Here is a 27,050-nt window from a genome sequence, read left to right as displayed (position 1 = left end):
TCGTCGCAACTGGCATCTCAACTAGAAGAACAGAAAAAGTATATGTCATCTCAAATAGAAGAACAGAAAACGTATATGGTATCCCAACTGGAATCGCAGGAAACCCGTATAACATCACAATTGGAAGAACAGAAGACACATTTGGCATCTCAACTGGAAGCGCAAGAGGCACGTATATCTGAAATGTCGGCACAAATTTCGGAACAGGTATCATCGCAGCTCTTTGTGAAACTGGAAGAACAGGATGCAAAAATTTTACAACTCGAGGACAAAATTGATGCCGAAATAGAAGCGTTAAAAGGTCGTATGGAGCAGTTACAACTAAACCGCCCAGCTGTTTCAGCGAGTAATCCAAAGGTAAAGACACCATCCTTTGACGGTTCTGTTCCTTTTCAGGTCTTTAAGCTACAGTTTGAGAAGACCACAGCAGTGAACCAATGGAATGCTGAAGATAAAGTTGCAGCTCTGTTCGTGGCACTGAAAGGGCCTGCCGCGGAAATCTTACAGACCATCCCAGAGTACGAGCGGAACCACTACGAAACATTGATGAGCGCTTTAGAGAGACGTTACGGAAGCGAGCATAGGAAACAGATATTCCAAATTGAGTTGCAAAACCGCTACCAAAAAGCAAATGAGACATTGCAGGAGTTTGCTTCAGATATTGAAAGATTGGCTCATCTTGCAAATGCAGACGCACCCGTGGAATACACTGAAAGGGTAAAAATTCAGAGCTTTATAAATGGCATACGAGACGTGGAAACGAAGTGAGCTACATACGCGAACCCAAAACTGACATTTGCTGAAACGGTATCACATGCATTGACTCAGGAAACTGCCTCCCTATTAAGTAAACCAGCATATAAGGCTCATCGTGTAGAAGTAGAAAGGCCAGAATGGGTAGACACAATTTTGGAAGCACTGAAGGGATCACAACAGAAGAATGCCGGAGTTATTAAATGTTTCAAGTGCGGCAACCCAGGTCACATTGCACGTCACTGCGATCTTGGTCCTAATAGTTCCAACAATGTGGGTGGCCGTAAACGCAAAGCTGGAGGAGATGAGCAAGAGCGAGTAAGAGGTAGAGATCGAGAGCTAGATCCAGCTATTGAATGCCCTGTGATATCTGTGTTGCAAATTGGTAGAAAATCGAGCAGTCTTACCGTCAGAGGGAATGTCGATGGCAAGGAGCGTGTACTGACTGTAGATACGGGCGCATCTCATTCCTTGATTCGATCTGATTTGGTCTACAAGAGAGTAAAGTCATTACCTGGAGCGAGGTTGCGTACGGTCACAGGCGAATATAACCAAGTCCAGGGAGAAGTAATATGTGAAGTCCAATTGGGAAGGTCATGGTTCTACACAAATTCGTTGTGGCGGAGATCGTTGATGAAGTTATATTGGGAGTGGATTTCTTGGTTGACCATGACGTCAGGATCGATATGCGGAGAAAAATTATGCGCTATAAGAACCAGGACATACCACTTAACTTTAGTTTGGAAAAAGGGTTCAGCAGTAATCGGGTACTGGTGGAAAAGACTCGACAAAGACCACGAACGTCAAAGGCAAAGGTTGATAGATCGAATGGGCCAAATAAATCAAAATCAAAAGTACCTGCGAGAGAAACACTGGCATTGACAAAACCTAAAAGACGCAGGAAAACGAAGCAACGAATTTCCGAGAAAGAATGCGAGGGTAGTTTCAAGCCGGAGCGCACTACTCTTGTGAAATGTGGGAACGATACCGATTATGCAAAGCAAATCCGTCCAGCGCAAGCTCTACGAAGTGGTTCATTGACCAAACAACAGAGTGTGAAGGAACGGCCCAGGGTAATGAGTAGTAAGATGAAACACTGGCATGACAAGAACTTTAATTCGGAAGATTTCTTGGCGGGAGATTTGGTACTGTTAAACAACCCTCACCGGCGGAAAGGTGTTCCAGCCAAATTTCGGTGCAGTTGGGAAGGCCCGTACAAAGTTGTGAAGAAGATCAGTGATACCATCTACCGCATACAAACCACTGGGAAACCACGGATTAGAAGGGTGGTACATTTGGAGATGCTAGCGGCGTTTAGATTGGGAGATTTGTCTGATCGGGACGATCAGACTTAGGTGGAGGGCAGTGTTACGAATATTAGCAAAACTAAGTGCTGCCATCTCCAGGCCGATGCTAAGCAGTGACGTGAGTTCACATCAATAATTCAATCATTATGTATCTACATAAACGAATCAATAATTGCGTCTACACATATGTACACATTCCCACGAGCAACATTTACATACAAGGCAGCGAGAGATGAGATGTCACACACAGATGAATTTACTTATACGCTTATGTATGTGCGGGAGACTGTAAACTACAAACTCACATACATCTGAGAGACGCTGAAAAGTAGAAAATTGTAAACAAGTAGAAACTATATAAGAACTATAAACACTCGAAATAGTTGGTAAGTTCTGGAAATAGAAGAGCCTAGATGTATGCAGCGTAAACTATAAAAGCGGCACAAGCGAGTGAAAAGTAATTCAGTTTGATTTGAGTTGTCAAGCAGTTTGATTAAGACGATATCTAGCGAGCAATAGCAGTGTTATTTTGAATAGTAGAGTTTCATTGAGCTATCAATCAGTGTGGTTATTAAGCAAGCTATTCGTTGCACAGTTTGTTATTGTGAAGTACTTTAATAAAGGCCATTTTGCATTATTACAAATTGGAGTTATTTATTCAACAGTTTAGTGATTCGAACTTAGCAGAGGATTGCAAATAAGAGGATTTACAAGCAAATTCGTTACAATATGTAATACCACGAACAGTATTCCTGGCTTGAGTCCAAATGCTTTTGATTTCGCCCTGCAGACTTTTTCATTTTCTTCCCATTTTACAAAGTTTTTTCGAAAGTTATATTTTGCGTCAAAAAACCAATCCAGTCACCATGTTTCATCCCTTTTTTCGTATTTGGTATAGAATTATGACATTTTTTTTTTCATTTTTCGAAATTTTCAATATCGAAAAAGTGGGCGTGTCACAATCGGATTTCACACATTTTTATTACCAAGATAAGGCGAGTTCAGATAAGTATGTGAACTAAGTTTAGTAAATATATATCGATTTTTGCTCAAGTTATCGTGTTAACGGACGAGCGGAAGGATAGACGGTCGACTGTGTATAAAAACTGGGCATGACTTCAACCGATTTCGCCTATTTTCACAGAAAACAGTTATCGTCATAGGATCTATGCCCCTACCAAATTTCACAAGGATTGGTAAATTTTTGTTCGACTTTTGGCATTAAAAGTATTCTAGACAAATTAAATGAAAAAGGGCGGAGCCACGTCTATTTTGAAATTTTCTTTTATTTTTGTATTATTTGCACCATATCATTACCGGAGCTGAATGTTGACATAATTTACCTATATACTGTAAAGATATTACATTTTTTTTAATATTTGACTTTTAAAATTTTTTAAATGGGCGTGTTCATCATCCGATTTTTAAATTTTTATTTAGCACACATATAGTAATAGGAGTAACGTTCCTGCCAAATTTCATCGTAATATCTTCAACGACTGCCAAATTACAGCTTGCAAAACTTAAATTACCTTATTTTAAGTGGGCGGTGCCACATAAGGTCAACCCACCTACCAAGTTTCATCGCTTTAACCATGTGGTTATAGTCCGATTTCGTTCATTTTAAATAGCGATCTGAGATGAGTGCCCAGGAACTTACATACCAAATTTCATTAAAATACCTCAAAATTTACTCAAGTTATCGTGTTTACGGACGGACGAACATGGCTTAATCAATTTCTTTTTTCGTCCAGATCATTTTGAGAAGTCTATATCTATCTCGATTAGTTTATGCCGTTACGGGGTACCGTTATGCGAACAAAATTTATATACTCTATGAGCTCTGCTCAGCTGAGTATAATAAGAGGTCGCTACTTTAGAAAATGACAATGATCCATTTTTACAATAAATACTTTATGGAACAAAGAGTACAGTTATTTATGTTGTGATGTCATGCGAGGTGACAATGGCCCAAGACGTCAAATGAGCGACAACAATCAGTTGCAAATGCTGCAAGCAATAAAACAATGATTACACAAAGTTTTTAGTTAACTTGAATACTAGAATTTACTACAAACAATAACAAAACATTTGTGAAACAGACAATAATTGACAAAACAATAAATTCAGTAGAAGACAATCACGAATTGGCAGTCATGTTTTGCTGACAATTTGCATATGTTTCCACATCATACCGTATGGCCCGTCCGTCCACTTGTAAATGATTGACCAAATATGGCAATTACAGAGATGCATCATACATTTAAGGTGCATTGTGTACATATTTAAACCGTTGTTTTGCTTATAAATATTTATGTACGGGAAAAAAATTTGCAACTTCTACAATGTCCACAGATCGATAGATTGGGAAAGGCGTTTTATTTCTCATTATACTCGGCAGTACAGGTAGGAGAGGTGTTATATATACATATATCCGGCAAAGGGCTGTCCATATCAGTAAAACTGAGCTGAGCGTCGCTCCCCCAGCGGGTTAGAATATACCCGCGGTAGGTATGCCTGTCTTAAGAGGTAACTAAAATACCAAGTAGATTCAAGGGGTTGAGTAGCGCAACCCATTCAGGTTGCCAGCGCAATATATATCTTCTCCAAACCCAACAGTCAACCTCACCTATCCGTGGCGAATCCTGTTTCATTAACAGCCGAGGCTCTAGCGACCCGAGTTGTAGGGGGTGGGAGGACGGGATTGGCCTAGAAGGTCGCATGTGGTCATAACAAATCGTTCCCGACATGGTCGGGCTTGGTACAGTAGCGTACGGGAACGTACCGGATCTGCAAAGGACCATCAACATCGATAACACCCCCCAAGGCCTTAGGGGAGTGTCCTTATCGCTGCAACAACAGCAACAGCTGAGCGTCACATTCACAGATGATGATAAACATGATATATAATGATGATAAGCATGATAGTAAATCAATCTACCGGACCAAATGCTCATGTTATGCAGATCTTCGGTTACTAAACATAGGTTAGTCTAGGAATATTGTTGTAGTAATTCTTCACCCCATCCAATAGGTGCGACCCCTCACAAATTGTGATCAAAATCCTCTAACGGTAGTCCAAGGAAATTTGCAGTTTCAACAGTGGTGGAGCAGAGTGAGAGGAGTGTTAAAGGCGTTGGCTCCACATTGCAATTGAAAATATTGGTGGTGTCATGTGGCGGCACGTTGCAAGCAGGACATACATTATGTATGTCTGGGTTGATTCTGGATAGGTAAGAGTTTAACCTGTTACAGTATTCAGATCGAAGTTGAGCTATAGTGACGCAGGTCTCCCTAGGGAGATTGCTTTCCTGAATTTGTTTTGTTTTGTTAATTTTCCGACAGGGTGGATAAATGATGTATATTAGAACGATTTTCCGTCATCCCTTGTCAAATTTGGTTTTGAGACAAACCGGTTTCGGCGTTGTGCCATCATCAGTGTCGATTTCGTTCTGATCTGTTGTTGTCGTATTGATGCTTGTGTATATTTAGTTATGTGTATGTGAGATGTGTTCATTCAGAACCGAGGGTGGTTTTTACAGATCCATTTGTGTGGCTGACTGAGGCAGGTAAAAATCCGTAATTTTAGTCGGTTGACCTTCTTTGTGGGTTTATTGTTTTGGTGCGTTAATTTTTTTGTGTGTTATTTGTTGTTGTGTCTTTGTCTGTTTCTTGTAACCAAGTTTTAAAGGCTCGAATATTTTGTCAGAAATTGTGTTTATCTGTTCGTTTATTATTCTACCGTCGAATGTTTTCTGTTTGTAGATTTCTATGTTTTCGAGTACGTTGAGACGTCGGCCTTTTGCTTGTATGTGAAGAACCCTAACTGTTTTATTGATGTTTGCTGGGGAACATTCATTCTCGCCCATGTGATTCGCGAAGTTAGACTCTGGTATAATGTTTGGATTCCGTATTTTTTTGTTGTAACCTCTAATGTGCCAGAGTTCGTCCACTATTAGCTCCACAGGAGGCGATAACACGCCTCCTTGTGGGCATCCAATCATGGGAACGCAATTATTTTCTCTTGCTTTTGTGTAATTGGATAGCTGTCAACTTTCTAAAATACGCAAGACCAATAAGGGAAACGGGTGGGATTAATATTGAAGCTGGTCAAAATACAGCTTTATTTCGCTGATACCTAAAGATTACTTATTTAAGAAAAATGCAACTGCTGAATGACTCAAAGAAAGTTCAATGATATGTTTTACTTTTGCAAAAATATAAATAAATAAATTCATAACCCATAAACGTTTGTAAAAACGATTGGTAAATATGTCAGCCCACACTTTTTACTTTCGAAATATGTAAACGAAATCAATTCTTGAAAATTTACTACCTCTGCAGCCAACTTCGATTCAGATCAATGCACAAGGAAGTAAACTCGAATATGTCAAGCTGTCATCCCTTTTTGGGCATACGAAATATGAAGATTTCTTTTATTTATTTGCCTGCAGATTTTTTAATGACTGTAATTTAGCGGCAATTGTTTTGGCGTTATTTGTACCCAAATTGTTTAAATGAGAACCAGCTTCTTGTCGAAATAAGGACTAAAATATGCATTTAATAATTAAGTTGAAGAAGAAAATAACGGGTCTAATGAGTTGCAGTTTTAAAAAACAATATCACCGCTTAATTTTATATTTGCACATGTACGTTAAATATGGTTATTAGCTATAGTAGTGCGCTTAAACAGTACGCACATACCTTTAAATTATTTCAGAGAGGAATTTGAAGTCTCACTGAATCTTAAAAGTATGCAATTTTACTGCTACTAGTGAGTGTTTAGGGTTTGAAACTAAAAAATAAAGCGCTATAACTATCCACTTTCTCCAACGCAATTTTCAAACTCACATATACTAAGCAGATTCTGTTATAAACATGAATGTAGTATTCATACACACATTTAGCAGGCAAGGTTCTGGCGTTGGGGTTGCCTTACGGCAATACTTGAGGTGCTAGCTCCGCAGCCTCTATATATATCAGACAAAATACTATCAACATTAAAATATGCTTCCTAAAAACTTCAAAGGATGCCTTTATCGATACCATAACAAAAACAAAATAAGAATATACTTCCCCGAGCGGGTTAGGGGGTCAGAATATACTCGCGGTAGGTATGCCTGGCGTAAGAGGCGACTAAAATACCAGATTCAAGGGGCTGTGAAGCGCAACCCTTCAGATTGCCAGCGCAATATATAGCTTCTCCAAACCCAATTGTCAACCTCACCTACCCGCGGCGAATCCTGTTTCACTAAAAGGCGAGGCTCTGCCGACCCCAAGCTTTTCAAGGAGCTTGGGGTGGGGAGGGAGGGATGACCTGAAGGTTTAAAGTGGCCACATAAATCGTTCCCGAGATGGTCGGGCTAGCACCTTAATGGTGCTGTGTTACCGGAGCGTACCGGATCTGTATCCGGCAAAGGACCATCACATCGATAACACTACCCAAAGCCTTCGGGGAGCAACACTTACGGTCCAAAAAAAAAGCCGAGTAAAATGTTTTCCGTCAGTGCGTTTCTCCAGTAACTGCAGCTGCGTAACAAAACTTTTTAGTTATTGTGGTTAACATCGATAATCCCTTAATACATTATGTGGTATCTTAAGGCGACAAAGTTAGAAAGTCCCTAGCAATTTTCGTAAAATCAGCTATATTTCGTATTATAGTCTTATCCTTGAAAAAAAAATTTACATAATTGTGTAAAAAGAATAAATCACGAAAAATATGGAAAGAGTCGGCAGAAAACATTAAAATGCATTATCCCTAATGAGATTCTGGACGTATTTATTTTGCACTCATAAGAGAATATGAATCAAACCCAATCGATCCCTGTCCAATTTATGATTTCGTGATACCAGCTAGCGTATCCTGTAGGAACGAAAACGGCGACCTTGTAACTGATGTCCAGAGAGTGCTTAGATTATGGAGGGAACACTTCTCTGCTCTCCTAAATGGAGGATGCAATTCACCGCGTAGAGATGAAGAGCCCGATCCCGCAATCGATGATGATGGAATATATGTCCCCCCGCCCGATTATGACGAAGTTAAAATAGCAATAACCAGATTGAAAAACAACAAGGCCGTGGGCGCTGATGGATTGCCTGCGGAGCTATTCAAGTACGGCGGCGAGGAGTTGGTAAGGCGCATGCAGCAGCTTCTTAGCAAAATATGGGGGGACGAGTGCATGCCAGACGGTTGGAATCTAATTGTTCTTTGCGCAGTCCACTAGAAGGGGGATACTGCAAAATGGACCAACTCTCGTGGAATCAGCCTTCTTAATATCGCATATAAGGTCCTTTCAAGTGTATTGTGCGAAATATTGAAGCCCACCGTGAACCGGCTGATTGGACCTTATCAGTGCGGCTTCAGACTTGGTAAATCTACCTTCGACCAGATTTTCACAATGCGCCAAATCTTGGAAAAAACCCGTGAAAAGAGAATCGACACACATCACCTCTTTGTCGACTTTAAGTCGCCTTCGACATCACGAAAAGGAGCTGCCTATATGCCGCTATGTCTGAATTTGGTTTCCCCGCAAAACTTATACGGCTGTGCAAAATGACGTTGAGCAACACCATCAGCTCAGTCAGAAGTTGGGAAGGACCTCTCCGAGCCGTTCGAAACTAAATGAGGTTTCAGACAGGGTGACCCCCTACCGTGCGATTTCTTTAATTTGATGCTGGAGAAAATTATACTAGCTGCAGAACTTAACCGCACTGGAACAATATTCTATAAAAGCGGGCAATTACTGGCATATGCTGATGAGATTGATATCATCGGCCTAAACACCCGCGCTGTTAGTTCTGCTTACGCCAAACTGGAAAAAGAAGCGGTAAAGATGGGTTTGATGGTGAATGAGGACAAAACGAAGTACCTGCTGTCATCGAGCAAAGAGTCAGCGCATACGCGCCTTGGCAACCAGGCTACTTTTGGCAGCCATAATTTCGAAATAGTAAAAGAATTCATTTAATAGGGAACCAGCATCAACACTAGCAACAACATCAGCACTGAAATCCAGCGAGGAATCAATCTTGCCAATAAATGCTACTTTGGACTAGGTAGGCAATTGAAAAGTAAAGTCCTCTCTCGGCGGACGAAAAACATACTCTACAAGTCTATTATCGTACCCGTCCTGCTATATGGGGCAGAAGCATGGACCATGAAAACAGCAGATGAAGCGGCTTTGGGAGTATTCGAGAGAAAAGTTCTTCGAAAGATTTATGGACCTCTACGCGTTGGCGATGGCGAGTACCGAAGAAGATTTAATGATGAGCTGTACGAGCTCTACGTAGACATCCACATAGTCCAGCGAATTAAAACGCAGCGGCTGCGCTGGCTAGGCCATGTTATTCGAATGAAAGATGATGCTCCGGCCAAGAGTGTTTCTATCGGAACCCGCCTATGGAAGCAGAGGTAGAGGGCGGCCCCCACTCCGTTGGAAGGACCAGGTGGAAAACGATTTAAACTCCCTTGGTGTGGCCAATTGGCGCCGGTTGGCGGAGGGAACGAGCGACTGGCGCGCCTTGTTGGACGGCCATAACCGTTTAGTCTGTTAAGCGCCTATTAAGTAAGTAAGTAATACCAGCTAGCGTGCGGGATCGCTTTTTTGTGGTGGAAAGCGGGTTTTTTCTTTAGCCATGGGCCATGAAATTATGTTCCCTCAAGAGACACTGTATCGTTGTGATTCCAATTTTCATGTTTATACTAGCCTTCGATTCCGCGGAAGTTCCTGGAGCAGTTTTAAATGTATTCAGAAAAGCCATGATGGCGATATTCCTATCAACGCGTTCAGTGGACTTTCATCGTCCTATTTAATGACCTATTTAATATATTTCGTCCATAATCTGTTTAAGGATAATTCATTGTCATTTACTCCGCCTACTATTTCCATATTTTGCGTGATTTGTCCTTGTTGTTGTTGTTGTAGCAATGCTCGCCCCACCTAATAGCCGCTACCGATCACAAATTGTCATCAATATCCTCTAACGGGAGTCCAAGGAAACTTGCCGTTTCAACAGGGGTGGACCATAAGGAAAGGGGTGTTAGAGGCGTTGGTTCCACATTACAATTGAAGAGATGGTTGGTGTCATGTGGTGTGATTTGTCGTTCGTAAACAATTATATTAATTTTTCCTTCAAGGATAAAACTATTACTTTTATGAAATATTGTTGCTTTTAGGAAAACAGCTAGGGACTTTCTAGCTTTCTCGCCTTAAGATACCGCCCAATGAGTTAAGGAATTGTCGATGTTAATCACAATAACTAAGAAGTTTCTTAACGCACTAACTTAAAAAATACTTTGAAATTTGAATAAATAAATAAATAAATTACTATAAAAATGGGATATCAGTAGTTTTATACATATGTATGCCGTATTCCACAATAATAGTTGGCGTGATATACCTCTGAAATGTTCATGCTGCGCGTGTGACCTTATAATTGTTTTTTTTTACCCAGCGTGCTTTGCACACAGAGTATATTAACTTTGATTGGATAACGGTTGGTTGTACAGGTATAAAGGAATCGAGATAGATATATCAAAATCATCAGTATCGAAAAAAAATTTGATTGAGCCATGTCCGTCCGTTTATTGAAAACGACCGAAATCGGATGATAACCACGCCCACATTATATATATATAATATTTTGGAAACATACAAAAAACCTGATTATTTTGTAAATAACACAACTATAATATTGAAATTTGACGTGTGGACTGATATTGAGGGTCTTTATAAAAATTTTAAAACATTTCTTTAAATGGGCGTGGCATTGCCCACTTGTGAAAAAATCAATTTTACAAATATTATTAATCATAAATCAAAAATCGTTAAATCTATCGTAACAAAATTCGGCAGAGGTTGCCTTTACTATAAGGAATGCTTTGAAGAAAAATTAACGAAATCGAGTAAGGACCACGCCCACTTTTATATAAAAGATTTTTAAAAGGGTCGTGGACGAAAATAATAAGCTATAACTTGGCAAAAAATAGTTTTGAATCAATGATATTTCACTTATAAAGTTATATTGTAAGAGGAAATGGGGAGACATTTTTTTAAACGGGCGGTGCCACGTGTTATGCAGAAAAGTAATTTATCTGAAATTAAATATACAATTGAAGCTCACGCTGAGTATATAATGTTTGATTACACCCGAACTTAGACACCTTTACTTGTTTTTTATCAATTTGGTATTTTAGTCGCCTCTTACAATAGGCATACCTGCCGCGTTAAATATTACAAAATAGGCTTTGGTAATAAAAAATGGATGGCTAAGGAATTTGAAATATAATTCAAATCGCCCAGTGTTCGAAACAAAGGTGCGATATGCAGAGGCCTATTAGGAATATGTAAACGGATGCACTCCTCAGCGGATTAGGGGGCTTAGAATATATCCGCAGCAGGTATGCCTGACTTAAAAAGCGACTAAAACACCAAATTGATTCACCAACAGCAAAAACTGTTTGTTCAGCATTCCCCTTATGTAGGTGATGTTTCTGGGGACATAAGAAGACAGCCCGTTCCGTCCTGAGCGCGGTTTTTGCCAGGCCTGCAGTTTCTTCCAGTGTTTCTTTTACGCTCAGCGACCGTATAGGGAACGCGTAGCATACAGCTTTATATGTTGTTATGAACATTATTTTTTCTTTGCCCCAAGTGCTATATTTTGTTATGGCTCTGGACTTTACGTACAATTGCGGCAGCATGCTCACCAAAATGTATATCCTGATCGACCGTAAATTTTGGATGTAAGACACCCGATAGCGTATTTCATTGACGTGGATATCTAATATGGTCCACATTTGCTTTGTGTATGTTTTAAATAAGGTCGCCGAAGATTTGTTTGGTGGCAATGTCAGATAACGCGAGGTACAAAAACTGGAAAGACTAGGGAAATGGTCAGCGCAGACCACAATGGTAACACTTTCTGGTGGGGAATGGAGCTTCAATAGGTAAAATTTTACCAAAAGTGAGGGTATGACTCCACCGTTACGCACCCCTTGTTTAATGTTACGTTCCTAACTGCACCAGTGGCTGCCGACCCCACACATAATTTTTATTCCAATATTGAGACTGAGAGGAAAGCTGTACCCTTCCTAGTCTTGCAGTAACGTTCTATGATTGACTGTATAAAATGCTTTTGATAAGTTTAGCGCTAGGAGTACTGTTCCTGATTCATTCCAGAATTTATTTGTGTTGTTGTTGTTGTGGCGATAAAAGTACTCCTGGAAAGTTTTGAGGAGTGTTATGATGTTGTTGTTGTAGTGATAAGGTTACTCCCCAAAGGCTTTGGGAAGTGTTATCGATGTGATTGTCCTTTGCCGGATACAGTACAGGTACCCTTCGGTAACACAGCAACATCGGGAACGATTTATAGGCCACATTAAACCTTCAGGCCATCCCTCCCTCCCCACCCCCAAGTTCCTCATGGGTCGCCAGAGCCTCGTCTGTTAGTGAAACGGGATCCGCCGATCGAAGGTGAAGTTGACAATTGGGTTTGGAGAAGCTATATATTGCTCCGGCAACCTGAAAAGGTTGCGCTACACAACCCCTTGAATGTAGTATTTTAGTCTCCTCTTACGAAAGGCATACCTAACGCGGGTATATTCTAACCCCCTAACCCGGTGGGGTTGAGGAGTGTTATCGATGTGTATGGTCCTTTGCCGGATATAGATCCGGTACGTTCCGGTAACAAGAACCATTTAGGTACAAGCGCGACCATCTCGGGGACGATGAGGCAATGAGTATGGAGGATGCTTGCCTAACCTCATATAATTCTTCTATCATGAACACTTTTCGAAATTTTTTCCGTTACCCCTCGTTTTATAGAGGTTTTAGGGATCAAACTCGAGTGGTCTAGCTAGAATACTTCCCAAGATATGCAGTATAAAAATACCATTATATGGAATTGTATGGGAGATGTTGTCTCTTTTCCTTTATTCAAAATTTTATTAGCGGTGTTAGAGTTAAACTCATTTAATTGATTCGTTTATTTTTGTTGACAGCGTGTATAATTGATGTATGTTGGAACGATTCTCCTTATTCGCTTGTCATATTTGGTTTTAAGACAAACTGTTTTCGGTATTCGAAATCAGCAGCGTCACTTTTCGTTGACACTAATGATGGCGCAGCGCCCAACGTCGGTTCTATGTACCGGAGCGACTCGGGATTTTTCCCGACGAAGGACTGTCATTTCAGTGTGACCCCATTTAATTTGTTTCGTCCCTCCCACAAATTGTCATCCTCCCAGCAGCTCCTTGCAGCAGGACTGCTACATATTCTTACTCCGGGAAGGTATCGAACCCAATCCGGGTCCGTCTCCTAACCCCGGTCATGAGAAATGGTTTTGCTGCATTTGCCAGAAAAGAATCTTTTTAGGACGGTCATACTCTGTTCAGTGTGTCTCGTGCAAGGGATGGTTGCATCGGACAGGTTGTTCTGGGCTTGATCCCAAAACCCGACGTCCACGTAACTTTTATAAATCTTTTGTGGCTCCTTGCTGCTCACGCCCAAGGGCGTCCCGTAGTCTACGCCTAAGCGTATCCCCACTACCTTCCAGCAGCTTCGCTGCTCAGCAAGCCACAACAAGTACCCGCTGCTGCTCGCGCCCCACGGCGCCAACAACTCAAACAGCTGATACCACTCATAACTACTACCTTCGTAGTAGAGCTGGTTGCAATGCTGAGCATCAGCCCCTGCCCCCGTCTTCTTCTCCCCCCTCTTTTCTGGCAGCAATCGTGCAGGTCAGGGAAACAGACTCTTAGTCCCTGCCTCCGTTTGCACCGTCTGCCAGCACAGAATATATAGGTTTGCGACATCCGCTCAATGCAGCTCCTGCCTTGGGTGGTGCCACTTTCCTAGATGTTCTGGTCTCCGCGACGGCAACCCCCCGACGGGTTTCATCGCGCCATGTTGCCAGGTCGCAAACCCAAATCATCCGGGTACCCCAATGCTTGCCCAAGGGCGCCCAGTCCCAAGGCCACAACAGCAATTGCGTCCTGGCCTTCCACAACCTAGGCGTAGTCACCCCTCACTTACCCCTAGAGTGGCGGCGTCACCCCTCATGCACTTCAGAATTCTGCAGTTCAACTGTAATGGACTAACTGGGAAGATTACGGAGATAGTCGATTTCATGAAGCGGCACAACATCCGCATTGCTTCGATTCAAGAGACTAAACTCACAGCAAGATCTGCATTGCAGACCTGCTCTGGTTATAATGTCCACAGGAAAGACCGCGAGAGCGGAAATGGAGGCGGCCTCGCGTTTATGTTGTTGTTGTTGTTGTTGTTGTAGCGATTAGTTACTCCCCGAAGGCTTTGGGGAGTGTTATCGATGTGATGATCCTTTGTCGGATACAGATCCGATACGCTCCGGTAACACAGCACCATTAAGGTGCTGGCCCGACCATCTCGGGAACGATTTATCTGGCCACATTTAACCTTCAGGCCATCCCTCCCTCCCCACCCCCAAGTTCCATGAGGAGCTTGGGGTCGCCAGAGCCTCGTCTGTTAGTGAAACGGGATTCGCCGCTCGAAGGTGAGGTTGACAATTGGGTTGGAGAAGCTATATATTGCGCTACACAACCCCTTGAATCCCGCCTCGCGTTTATTATACACCACTCTGTGCAATATCATATATTTGATCCTCGCATCGACCGCAGTGACAATGTCTTAGAACGTCAAGGCCTATCTGTCCGGTCAGGCGATGCAAATCTAGAAATCATCAACATCTACATCCCTCCTGTCACCTGTTGCCCCAGTGGATACCGCCCAATATCGAGGCCTTACTCACTGGCAACAATCGCATTATCTTAGGCGATTTCAATGCCCATCACGACCTATGGCATTCAAACTTGCGGGCGGACAGTAGGGGTGAGATGTTGGCGGATCAAATAGACGAAACGACGTTCTGCACAATAAACGGAGACGCCCCCACACGTATGGTAGGAAGCTGTCATAGCTCGCCAGATATCTCAATCGTGAGCGCAGAACTCGTAAACTGCGTCAACTGGCAGCCGATGGTAAAATTGGCATCCGACCACCTGCCCATACTGATTTCGTTCGAGCGTACCGCCGACTTCATCGTCACCGAAAAACGCACTTTCATAAACTTCAAAAAAGGAAAGTGGGAAGAATATAAATCTGCAACAGATAGCAGCTTTGCTGTGAGTCATATCGTCCGATATCTCTCCTATCGCCAGTGGCAAAGACGCTTGAAGCCATTTTGCTCCCTCATTTCCAAGCACATTTGCAGCTAGCCCCTCATCAGCATGGCTTCAGAAAACTCCATAGCACTACCTCCGCGCTAAATGCCATTAGCACCCAGATAAATTGCGGTTTGAATCAATATCCCCACCATAGAACAGTACTCGTAGCGTTAGACCTATCAAAAGCTTTTGATACGGTCAACCATGGCTCGTTACTGCAAGACCTGGAAGGGTCCACCCTTCCCCCATGTCTTAAAAGGTGGACCGCAAATTATCTGGGTGGTCGGCAGGCATCGGTGCAATTCAGAAACGAAACATCAAAACAAAGGAGAATTAAACAAGGGGTGCCACAGGGTGGTGTCCTATCCCCGCTTTTGTTTAATTTCTACATATCTAAGCTACCTTCACCACCGGAAGGAGTCACAATCGTTTCCTACGCCGATGACTGCACAATAATGGCCACAGGCCCTGGCCCAAAGATCGATGAGCTATGCAATAAAATAAACGGCTATCTCCCTGATCTCTCCAGTTTTTTCGCCTCGCGAAACCTGGCATTGTCACCGACTAAATCTTCCGCGACCTTATTTACAACATGGACGCCCCAAATGTCGACCATATTGAACATCCACGTCGATGGCACTACGCTACCGACTGTCCTACACCCCAAAATCTTGGGTGTGACGTTTGATCAGGATGTACATTTTGGTGCGCACGCAACCGCAATTGCTCCAAGAATTCAGAGCCGTAATAAAATCCTCAAATCCCTTGCTGGCAGTACCTGGGGAAAAGATAAAGAAATGCTCTTGACCACATACAAAGCAATTAGCCAGCCGATTACGTGCTACGCGTCACCCATATGGTCGCCAAGCCTAAAAACCACCCACTGGAAGAAACTACAGGCCTGCCAAAATACTGCTCTCAGAATCGCCACGGGCTGTCTTCTTATGTCCCCAGAACACCATATGCATAATGAGGCGAGAATACTCCCCATCAGGGAGAGAAATGAGATGCTGACCAAACAGTTTCTGTTGAATACCCAGAAACCTGGGCATCCCAACAGACATCTGATTGACAAACCAGCACCGCCTAGGGGCCTAAGGAGTCATCTCCGTAAGCATTTTGAGGAAATACGGCACCTGAGAACCCAGCCGTATGAAGCGGAAAAACACAAGCAGGTCCTTGGTGAACTCCATAGACAGGCGTCGGACCTTTATGTCGGGAATTGCCCGGTGAATCCAGTACTTGAAGAAAAATATCCAGAACTCGCAGAAGAGGAACGCATACTCCCCAGGGAAACGCGAGTCACTCTTGCTCAACTTCGTTCTGGATACTGTAACAGGTTAAACTCTTACCTATCCAGAATGAACCCCGACATACAAAATGTATGCCCTGCTTGCAATGTGTCCCCACATGACACCAACCATCTCTTTAATTGTAATGTGGAACCAACGCCTCTAACACCCCTTTCCTTATGGTCCACCCCTGTTGAAACGGCAAGTTTCCTTGGACTCCCGTTAGAGGATATTGATAACAATTTGTGATCGGTCGCGGCTATTAGGTGGGGCGAGCATTGCTACAACAACAACAACAACATGGCGCAGCGCCGAAACCAAATTAGACCAGAAACGACAAAAATCTTTTGCAATATACATCAATCAATAGTTAATTTGAATATCCTGGCATTAATACTTCGAGAGATGAGTATGTATGTAGTATAAAAAATTTAAGTTCATCACGTGCCTCCCTGAATTACATATCAAAATTATTTTCGACCATTACTACCATTGAAAGGTTTTTAAATATGGTTAGACAAGGTCAATCCGTTTAAAATACAACTCGATTTAAACATACGTGATTAATCGGAATTTGATATATATATATATAGATTTAATGTGCTTTTTTGCCTACGGCTAATAAATATATTTACTAAATGCACTTACGATGAATCCTTTGAAACACGTGAACTAACATCCGATTCACGATGACGCTTTTTAGCATCAGAACGTGTATATCTTCCGCGTGGTCTGTAAAGTAATTTAGTTTTAGTAAGCTGTTTAAACAAATTTTAGTTTGTGCTACTTACGGCGATGATGCATCAGTTGGCAAAGGCGATGTCTCTTCTGAAGAGACACGCCTACGCTTCTCCCTATGACCACCCGATGAACGATCGTGAGAAAGATGACGTCTACGAGTCCTAGGCATCTATAAATGAGAAGTATTAAAAAAATTATGATATGCCATTTCAAATATAACAAATAATTGCTACATATCAGACTTAGGACAAAATAAAAACCTGATAAGACAAGAGAATTGGTGGCTCGAATAACGTCGGAAACTTGAGATGATTGGAGGCTTGCATAATTTTGGAAAAGTTATCAGAAAATTTGGTGGATAAGTCTCCAAATATGGCTGCCGATCTGAAAACTTTCAGAGCCGTAGCGTCTTCTCTCATTCTCATGGCCTGGCTTTTTCACGCCGTCGGCACGACCCATGATTGCGAGCCACTATATGACCCTTTCAGAAGAAGAAAGCAGACCATTAAGGGACACACAAGACCCTTAAGGAACCCACGAGACACTCCCCTCCCCCCAGCGGGTTAGAGACTTAGAATATACCCGCGACAGGTATGCCTGTCGTAGCGCAACCCTTTCAAGTGGTTGCCAGCGCAATTTATAAATTCTCCAACCCAATTGTCAACCTCACCTATGCTTGGCGAATCCTGTTTCTTTAGCAGCCGAGGCTCTGGCAACACTAAATTCCTCATGGGTCTAGGGGTGTGAGGGCGGGATGGCCTAGAAGGATTCCTGTGGTCATACTAAATCGTTCCGGCTAATAACTTAATGATGTTTGTTACAGGAACGTACCGGACCTGCATCCGGCGAAGAACCATCGGCATCGCTACAACAACACGATACTCTCTAGCCCGACTTCAATCCGGATACTGTTACAGGCTAACCCTTACTTACTTAAGATAAGTAATGTATGTTCTGAATGCAATGTGTACACATATGGCACCAACCATCTTTCCATTGTAATGTGTAACCTACGCCTCTAACAGGAACATCCCTTTGGTCCAATCCTGTTGAAACTGCTAGTATTCTCGTACTCCCCTTAGAGGACTTTCATTTCTACTCTGACATTCCGAAATTAGTTAATAATGTTGCTTTTCAGACAAACGATGCTTTTCACGATCTCGAATTTCGATCCATCAGCAAGGACGAGACAGCCAAGCTAAATGCGCCAAATTCAATTAACATCCGACTCAGCTCTAGATAAGTTTTTTTCTTAATTAGACAAAAAACATTTTCTATTAGCGGTCGACCCTCGGCAGTGGTTTGGCAAACGCTCCGAGTGAATTTCTGCCAGAAAAGCTTCTCTCTGCCTTGTAGCTGCCTTTAGGCATCGGCATTAAACATGTAGGTTCCGCCATTAAAGAAGAAAGAGAAAATATTAAAAAGGAGGACGCAAATCAGAACACGGACTCGACCTAAATCTCTTCGGAGATAGATCGCACATGGTGTTTCGATGGGTGAGCGCACACTTGTGCTAGGTGCCTATTTTACCAACTGCACTTTCTGATACTTCAGAATCATACCTACCTAGTGTGCATTCTTTGTAAGCGAGTTATCAATAATGACGGCTCAGAAGCTTGTGGAAATATCTGTTAACGTTTACAGGCAATCGCCTCTTAAAAGACAAAATATGCTCTCCTGAAAACATTGAAATTTGTCACTTATCACAAGTGTGTGCTCACCCATCGATTTTTTGTTTATTTGGTAGATTACGAATGTCTAGTCAAACTAAGTTATTAGATGCCAATCTGGATGCTCACAGCAATACGCACTTCAAACTACAGGAGCTTCATGTAGGATAAAGGTAGACCCCCCACTGCGTTGGATAAGTGACGAGTTGGCTAGGTACTGCTAATTGGAAGGGCAGAGGTTCCTATTATTAGAAAAATTATGCGTCATGAGCGATTGATAAACAATTTTGGCAGAATTGTTTGGACGCCTTAGCACCACTAAAGAGAAATATGGCATTGATAAGTACAATGTAAATAAGTGTAATCTTCATCCATACAAACATTCGATGCTGCTTATAACCGTACTTGCGTTATTTTGATATAAATTAGCAGCTGCGTGGCTAAATGCACAGATTTGTTACCTTTTCACAGTATGCAATTTTAAAACAGTATATAAAATATGTATTTATTTAGGTATGTACATATATTTCAATGAACATACATACATATGTACATGGGTACATACGATATGTAAGATTATTATTAGATATGGGTGCTTTGATATTAATAAGCGATAAAAACAGCGTGATTACAAAATGTAGCTTTAATCTACTCAACCAACTTGGGAACCAAAGATGACTTGGGAACACTTGGAGAAGGAAACTGCGAAAGTTTTAATTTCTCAGTTTCTCTTCCTCACGGCGTATACACAGGTTTTAAAGTCGGTAGATGCGTGTATCGGAAGTTAGAACAATCATTGGTAAAATTGAAATGATTTCGAGTGCATCTAGTCATCTAGATATTTGTATTGACACTTTGCTCGAGTGGCAATAAGTCTGCAGCGTAGTTAACCCCACATGCACGTACATATGTCAGAACGTTGGGCGTTAATAATCTGCTATTTGCGATTATATATCTACCTTATATTTTTTTTATTACTTATGCAGTGTATCACCTTTTTGCTTAGAGTTTCTTGCGTTTGGTAACTTTGTTGAGATTTTCACACTCCTACAATCACACAAAAAGGATTGGAACCCGTTTTTGCAAAAAGCAATTGATTTTTTTATGCTTCTATATATTTTCCAGAGCGTCTAAACACTTTCGTTGTAAATTGTTTGTTTTAATTGTTATTTTAATTGAAAAAATATATCTGTTATAGACAAAAGTTAATCGAGTGTACACTTTTCTTCACTTTTCAAACCTCAGCTTTTTACACAAATGCAGCAAAACTCGTGTTTTCCAAATGCAAAATATCTAAACACACTTCTCCATTAAGATTTTCCTTTGTAGCTGTCAAATACCATCATCGGCCATTGCATATTTAAGATGAAAGCGCAATACACAAGTAGGCGGTAGATGGCGCTGGTATTGTTATTCACCACCAATTAGCTGGGCGTACACAAGCGGGTCTCGGGGTCCTGGGCCCTTTTTGAGCGCTGGTCCGGCAACAGACGACTTTATAAATCTCGCGACTGCAAATTAACTGGGTCCTAGAAAACTTCTAGTATTTACCAAGCGAACAGATTTATTTTCAACATTAATCCTAAACCTTGGCGGACGGCGTGGTGTGATGGTAGCGTGCTGCGCCTACCACACCGAATATCCTGTGTTCTTGCCCCGGGCAAAGCAACATCAAAATTTTAGAAACAAGGTTTTTCAATTAGAAGAAAATTTTTCTAAGCGGGGTCGCCCTCAACAGTGTTTGGCAAGCACTCCGTGTGTATTTCCGCCATGAAAAGCTCTCAGGGAAAACTCATCTACTGCAATTTGCAAGAAAAATTAAAAAAACAGCACGACGCAAGTTCGAAGAGAAGCTCGGCCTAAAATCTCTTCGGACGTTATCGCGCCTTACATTTATTGTATTTATTTTAATCCTGGTACACAAGCAGTATACGTTTAGACATGCCTTAATCTAAAATAAATCGTCAATGATTAATCTACGTGTTTACATATATACCATCCCTGGGAACTTGATTATTTTCTGTCAAATTTTCACGTTTTTCTTTTATTTTGTCCTTCCAATTAAATATCACTCAGGCTTGTTCATAATTGCCGATTATCGCAGGGAAATATTTACACGGTTAATGTAGTTATATAATTAACGATAAGGAATTAAGTACGATAATGAAGATAGTATCATTTACATATAACTAGGTTTCACCTTACCTCCAAAGGAACTTGTTTGGCAAAATGCATAGTTATACGATGTATATATATACGAAGAAAAGAAAAGTGTAGAAGTTTGACTTATGCTGGGAACACTATACCCCTTTTCCAGTTTAAGTTCAGAAAATTACAATTCAAGTTCAGAATTTCCAATTTAAATGCAGAAATTTATAATTCAAGTTCAGAGTTTCCCATTCAAGTTTAGCAATTCCAATTTAAGTTCAGAAAATTACAATTCAAGTTCAGAAAAATATATTTAAAGTTCAGAAAATTACAATTCAAGTTCAGAAAATTACTATTCATGTTCAGAAAATTAAGATTCAAGTTCAGAAAATTTCAATTCAAGTTCAGAAAGTTTGTCAGGATTTTTTGCTTTAATGCAATTGCAATTAAAGTGTGTAACATGGTAAATGTTAGCGCTAATAATCTGATTCAAGGTTATGAAGGCCTACTATTTGTTAAGAAAGCATTGCACTTAATAACTCACTTAAATCAATTTTGCTCACATGAAGGAGATAGCGAAAAACCCCTTTCATCTCTTCCCTCTCCTCCTCTCATAAGAGATCAGTAACAAGGACATCCAGCTGTATTCTACATAAGGATCACAAGCACATTGATCTGCATTGAGTATGACAGCAGTGATGACGAAATCAACGGGATCCACAATCCCGCAAGTAACGTATAGGTACTGTGTGCACAGATCAAGTCTTCCTCCATCTGCCTCTCGCAACCTTTTGGAGGTCTCCCCCTTCTACTGCTTCCAAACTGCGGTGTCGACTGTAATACTTTCATGGCCGGAGCGTCCTCTTGATTTCTTAGCTCGGGATGCACACGCCTTGGAGACAACTTGGGGACCAGTATCTATAAGCCACCATTGTCAACGAAGCATCAAAAGTTCCGCAAATAACATATAAGTATTACATTACGTAGTATGAATTGGAATAAATTTTGAAAGCTAACACCATACTTATAATTTTCTGAATTTGAATTGAATTTTTCTGAACATGAATTGTAATTTTCTGAACTTGAAATGTATTTTTCTGAACTTGAGTTATAATTTTCTGAATTTAAATTGGAATTTCTGAACTTGAATTGGAAATTCCGATATTGAATTGTAAATTTCTGAACTTGAATTGTAAATTTCTGAATTTAAATTGGAAATTCTGAACTTGAATTGAAATTTTCTGAGCTTGAATTGTAATTTTCTGAACATGAATTGTAAATTTCTGAACTTAAACTGGAAAAGGTGTAGAACGGCTGCGCCTGCCTGTCTAATGAGAAAGGAATTTAAGTAAAGCTTAACATGCCAACCTAATAAAAACACACTGTGGTTTTTCAACGCACGCCCTTAAACGGCTTTTTTACCCTAACCGAAATAAGCATGCGTTGCGACAATGTAAAACATGTATGCAAACGTCAAACCAAAATGTCACGCAGAACAAAAATTGGAAATCGAGTTAGCTTTTTATGCAGTAATTTCAATTTCGGTTGCTCTCATACAAGTTGTATGTGCATTAGACTGCATCGAAAAAAAAGTTGCCAATGCCCGCCCCTAAATTTGAAGATTATGTTGAGAGGGTTTCGGAAATTTTTTATTTTTTTTTTGATCCTTCGAAATACAGCCGAAAATGTGTTTTCGTTGGTAAGGAAAAAAACATACATTAGGGGGGTGGTAAAATTTTGTTAGCTGACCTAATCATGTGAAAACGACTTCATAGCCTAAAAGGACATTACACGGAAATGTGAAGCTTCTCAAGGCCAAAATAATGACATATCAATTTAAAAAATCGGACGTCAAATGACCAAGTTACAACGAAAAAACATTTTCGGCTGTATTTCGAAGGATCAAAAAAAATTTTAAAAAAATTTATCAGGTTTTTTGTTTTCCAAAATGTTATATATATATATATATATAATGGGCGTGGTTATCATCCGATTTCGCTCATTTTCAATAACAATCTATTCTGGGTAAGGTCGTGTACCAAATTTGGTGAAGATATCCCAAGATTTATTCAAGTTATCGTGTTAACGGACAGACGGACGTACGGACGCACATGGCTCAATCAAATTTTTTTTCGATACGGATGATTTTGATATATGGAAGTCTATATCTACCTTGATTCCTTTATACCTGTACAACCAACCGTTATCCAATCAAAGTTACTCTGTGTGCAAAGCACGCCGAGTATAAAAAATCAGTTCTTAAAGGCCAACTTCTTACACATATCAACTTATCCCACCCGCGAACTAAACCTAACTACGTCCCTTTAGGTGTGGTAAATATCTTTCGCAAACTTTTCATAGCGCGCGATAAGAAAAATCACAATGCTTAATACATATTTTACCAATATTTTATTGTATAAATTACAGATATAACTGTAACCTGGTGGAGCTGGGACTGGAATAGGAAAATCGTGGCAATTATAGGCATTCAACCAAAATTCAACCATGACCAATTTCTTTTAGACATAAAATACATACGATATTTTAAACACATTCTAAAATCAACATTTTATCACTTACCTCTGCTGAAATAACTGGTGAAACTGGGTATGTAAGCGCTAAAAAGGGTGAAGCAGGTAGATATAATCTATTCCAGAGTGTATTCACCAGATTCGTAAAGCGCTTCCAAGTTTTTACGGCCGGTTCCTGAATTCGCATATACATCGACTCAGCGTTCTGCACTTCTTGACATTAACTTTTCTTTTAAATTATGCTTCACTTGCCGCAATTTCGCTACTTTTATATATTTGTAATTTATGCGGCGCGGAGCTTTTATTTTGAATTCAATTAATTTTTAGTTCCTCTTTTCAGCTACTTTTCACTCTTGTTTCGAGTTTCCTTTGTATAGCCAGGTTTTTGCATTCGTTATCTCCACGTTCGCGTCTATGCGCAAAACCAAAAAAAGGTTTACGTGTGCTGAATGCTCTTTCACTTACACGCTGCTGGCAAAACTCACATAATAGAAAGGGTAAACTAGTGAAAATTCGAAAAATTCACCACGGCGGGGGAAAATGCATCAATGCAATATTGCCGGACCGCTCGGAATATTTTAAACAAAATTGCATAGACTATCAAAATAATGTATTGCTATCGCCCTCACGCAAACAGGTACTCTACAAATACGAAGCAACCAGCTGTAATGTTTTTTGTTGTTGTTGCAACGTTTGTTTTTCTCGGTTGCCAAATAAAAGTGAAAATCGGATCAATGCGAACACAAAAAAGAAAATGAGGGCGAGGTGAACTATTTCATTTATGGCAAATTGCGCGACTTACGTACAACCCAGACTTCTATACACACTAATCTATTTATGGTTACGAATATTTGTTCGAAAGGGAGCAACACAAACGACTTTTTATTCACAAATAGCAGGCGTTTATTTAAAAATTGTTTCTCTTTTGGTGAATCTTTGCGATAAAAGCTAAAGTTAGCTGCAATTGGAAAGCTGCGGAAAATAGAGTGCTGCCGTACTGGATGGATTTGACAGCTTTGTTCTTCAGGGGGACTTACATAAAGCCGGAGTCATTGGTGCCGTATGTCGTATCGCTGTAGTCGTATCCCTAACGTAATCAGCTGTTTATCGTTACGACGGTAAACCAAAACCCAATTGGTTGGCTACGATACGGTTACGACCTTAGCGGCACCAATAATCGATTGCATTGATTCTCATAAGGTTGGTCGAATCAGCTGTTAAAAGGTTACCGATACGGTTACCGATAAAGCACCAATGTCTCCAGCTTAAAACTATTGGTCGCTTCATAGCGGTTTTTATTTAGCATAACTTGACAGGCAGGCCGCACGGCTGCATGCACCGCCGTTGTGAACGAATTTTGTAATTGAAACAAGCTTGAAACTTGGAATATAGTTCAGAACCCGATGCAAATGCAATAATAGGAAAAAAATTGGCGCTAGGTGGCGCAAGGGTCGAGATGTTCACAAAAATCGTATTTGTGGTCCGATTTGGCTCATATTTGGAACACATAATACATACAAGAATAAAAAGCGGCCTATGAAAAAAATCGCAGCTAGGTGGCGCAAGCATCTAGATATGCTCAAAAATCGCATTTGTGGTCCGATTTGGCTCATATTTGGAACACATAATACATACAAGAATAGAAAGCGACCTATGAAAAAAATCTCCGCTAAGTGGCGCAAGGATCGAGATATTCACAAAAATCGTATTTGTGGTCCGATTTGGTTCATATTTGGAACACATAATGCATACATGAATAGAAAACGGGAAAAAATCCCGCTAGGTGGCACAAGGAACGATATATTGCAAAAATCGTATTTGCGAAATATTTCGATCCACGCGCCACCTATCAGAGTTTTTTTCTTATTATTACATTGTCCTCGGGTTCCGACCTATATTCCAAGTTTCTAGGTTATAGCTTATTGCGGAGTTACTTAAATTTTAATTACACAAATCGTAAACAACGGCCGATCGGCCGGCTGCTACACAGAGTCAAATAAAATAAAACCGTTTAAAAAGGTGCAGAGTGATCAAGAATTAACAGGTGTATGAGTATTCCTTACTTAAATTAACTACTTATTTTAGTTATGAATACTAGTTTTCGCTTTATGACTTTTTAAATTAAATTCTTTAATTTTTTAGGTAAATCGTGCGAGGGAAATGACTGTATGAACAGTGAAAGTAGATTTGCTAATTAACGATAAATTCGAAGTTCATACAAAATTCATTTTCGAAGTGGGTTAACATTGCTGAAGTAAGTTTACCGCAGAGTGTAGTTATTTACTCAATCAAGTTTAGTGAGTTTCAAACATTCGGGTAATACGGTAATTTCAACGGTTAATTGTAGAAAGTAGAAATAATTAAAAAAAAAAAGAAATTATACTCTGTATATAAAAATAAATATACCACTCTAAAGGTGCATGAAAAGAACAAGGAATGAGACTTTATTTTAAGAAAAGTTATATGTTTACTGTTTAAAATCCATTAATTTGAAGCGATGTGAACAAAAAATAAACCAAAACGTGTTTATGCAATAATTTTATACAAGAAAAATATTTAAAAGAAATAATTTAATAAAAAAGTAAGTCAATTATTGCAACGTATGTCAACTGAAAAGTTTTGAAGTTGTCACTAAGAGTAATGGAGTACACATTTGTGGTTATACATGTTCACACTACTGATGTAGCAAATATTTCGAACTAATTTTAGCATTCTCTTCCATCTACACACACAAAAAGTGCGGATCAAAGTAGAAAATGTCTTTGGTTTTTGATATGGTTTTTCAGTTTGGCCGTTGAGCAAACTTCTGGTAATACTATAGACTTATTCATTATATGGAGGTCCTCACAGGCCGGTCAGTTCCTCCCCTTTGCAAATACCGCCTTTCCTGCTTGGGATATCATGTGCAACTTCCCCTGCGAGTAAGGGGTTAGGAATATGCCCGCGGTAGATATACCGGACCACCGTGGTGTGATGATAGCGTGCTCCGCCTACCACACCGTATGCCCTGGGTTCACACCACGGGCAAAGCAACATCAAAATTTTAGAAATAATGTTTTTCAATTAGAAGAAAATTTTTGTAAGCGGGGTCGCCCCTAGGCAGTGTTTGGCAAGCGCTCCGAGTGTATTTCTGCCATGAAAAGCTCTCAGTGAAAACTCATCTGCCTTGCAGATGCCGTTCGGAGTCGGCATAAAACATGTGGGTCCCGTCCGGCCAATTTGTAGGGAAAATGAAGAGGAGCACGACGCAAATTGGAAGAGAAGCTCGGCCTAAAATCTCTTCGGAGGTTATCGCGCCTTACATTTATTTTTTATATAGGTATACCGGGCGTTGAATCGTTTGCGCGACCCTATCAAGGTCGATAAAAATTGTACCGCGGGGAGCAGAAAAGGCCAGTTGTAACCTGTAT

The 27,050-nt window shown here is 40.6% G+C and overlaps 1 protein-coding gene across 1 annotated transcript in view; it reads right to left on the bottom strand.

Annotated features, from left to right (window-relative positions):
• The window catches only part of Doa (Darkener of apricot), a 312,594-nt gene extending 288,137 nt beyond the window's left edge, over window positions 1-24,457 (bottom strand). The window contains exons 1-3 of the mRNA XM_067762712.1: window positions 23,690-24,457; window positions 17,342-17,460; window positions 17,199-17,282 (exon numbers count right to left, since the gene is read on the bottom strand). Of these exons, the coding sequence (XP_067618813.1) occupies window positions 17,199-17,282; window positions 17,342-17,460; window positions 23,690-23,833 (347 nt within the window). The 5' untranslated portion in view covers window positions 23,834-24,457. The remainder of the gene's footprint in view (window positions 1-17,198; window positions 17,283-17,341; window positions 17,461-23,689) is intronic.
• Window positions 24,458-27,050: the final 2,593 nt, after the last annotated feature.

The sequence above is a fragment of the Eurosta solidaginis genome, chromosome 1 (genome assembly GCF_040869045.1).
Source record: "Eurosta solidaginis isolate ZX-2024a chromosome 1, ASM4086904v1, whole genome shotgun sequence".
In the NCBI taxonomy this organism is placed as follows: domain Eukaryota; kingdom Metazoa; phylum Arthropoda; class Insecta; order Diptera; family Tephritidae; genus Eurosta; species Eurosta solidaginis.
The sequence above is the reverse complement of the archived record's forward strand: the minus strand, read 5'-3'. Positions and strand labels throughout refer to the sequence as shown.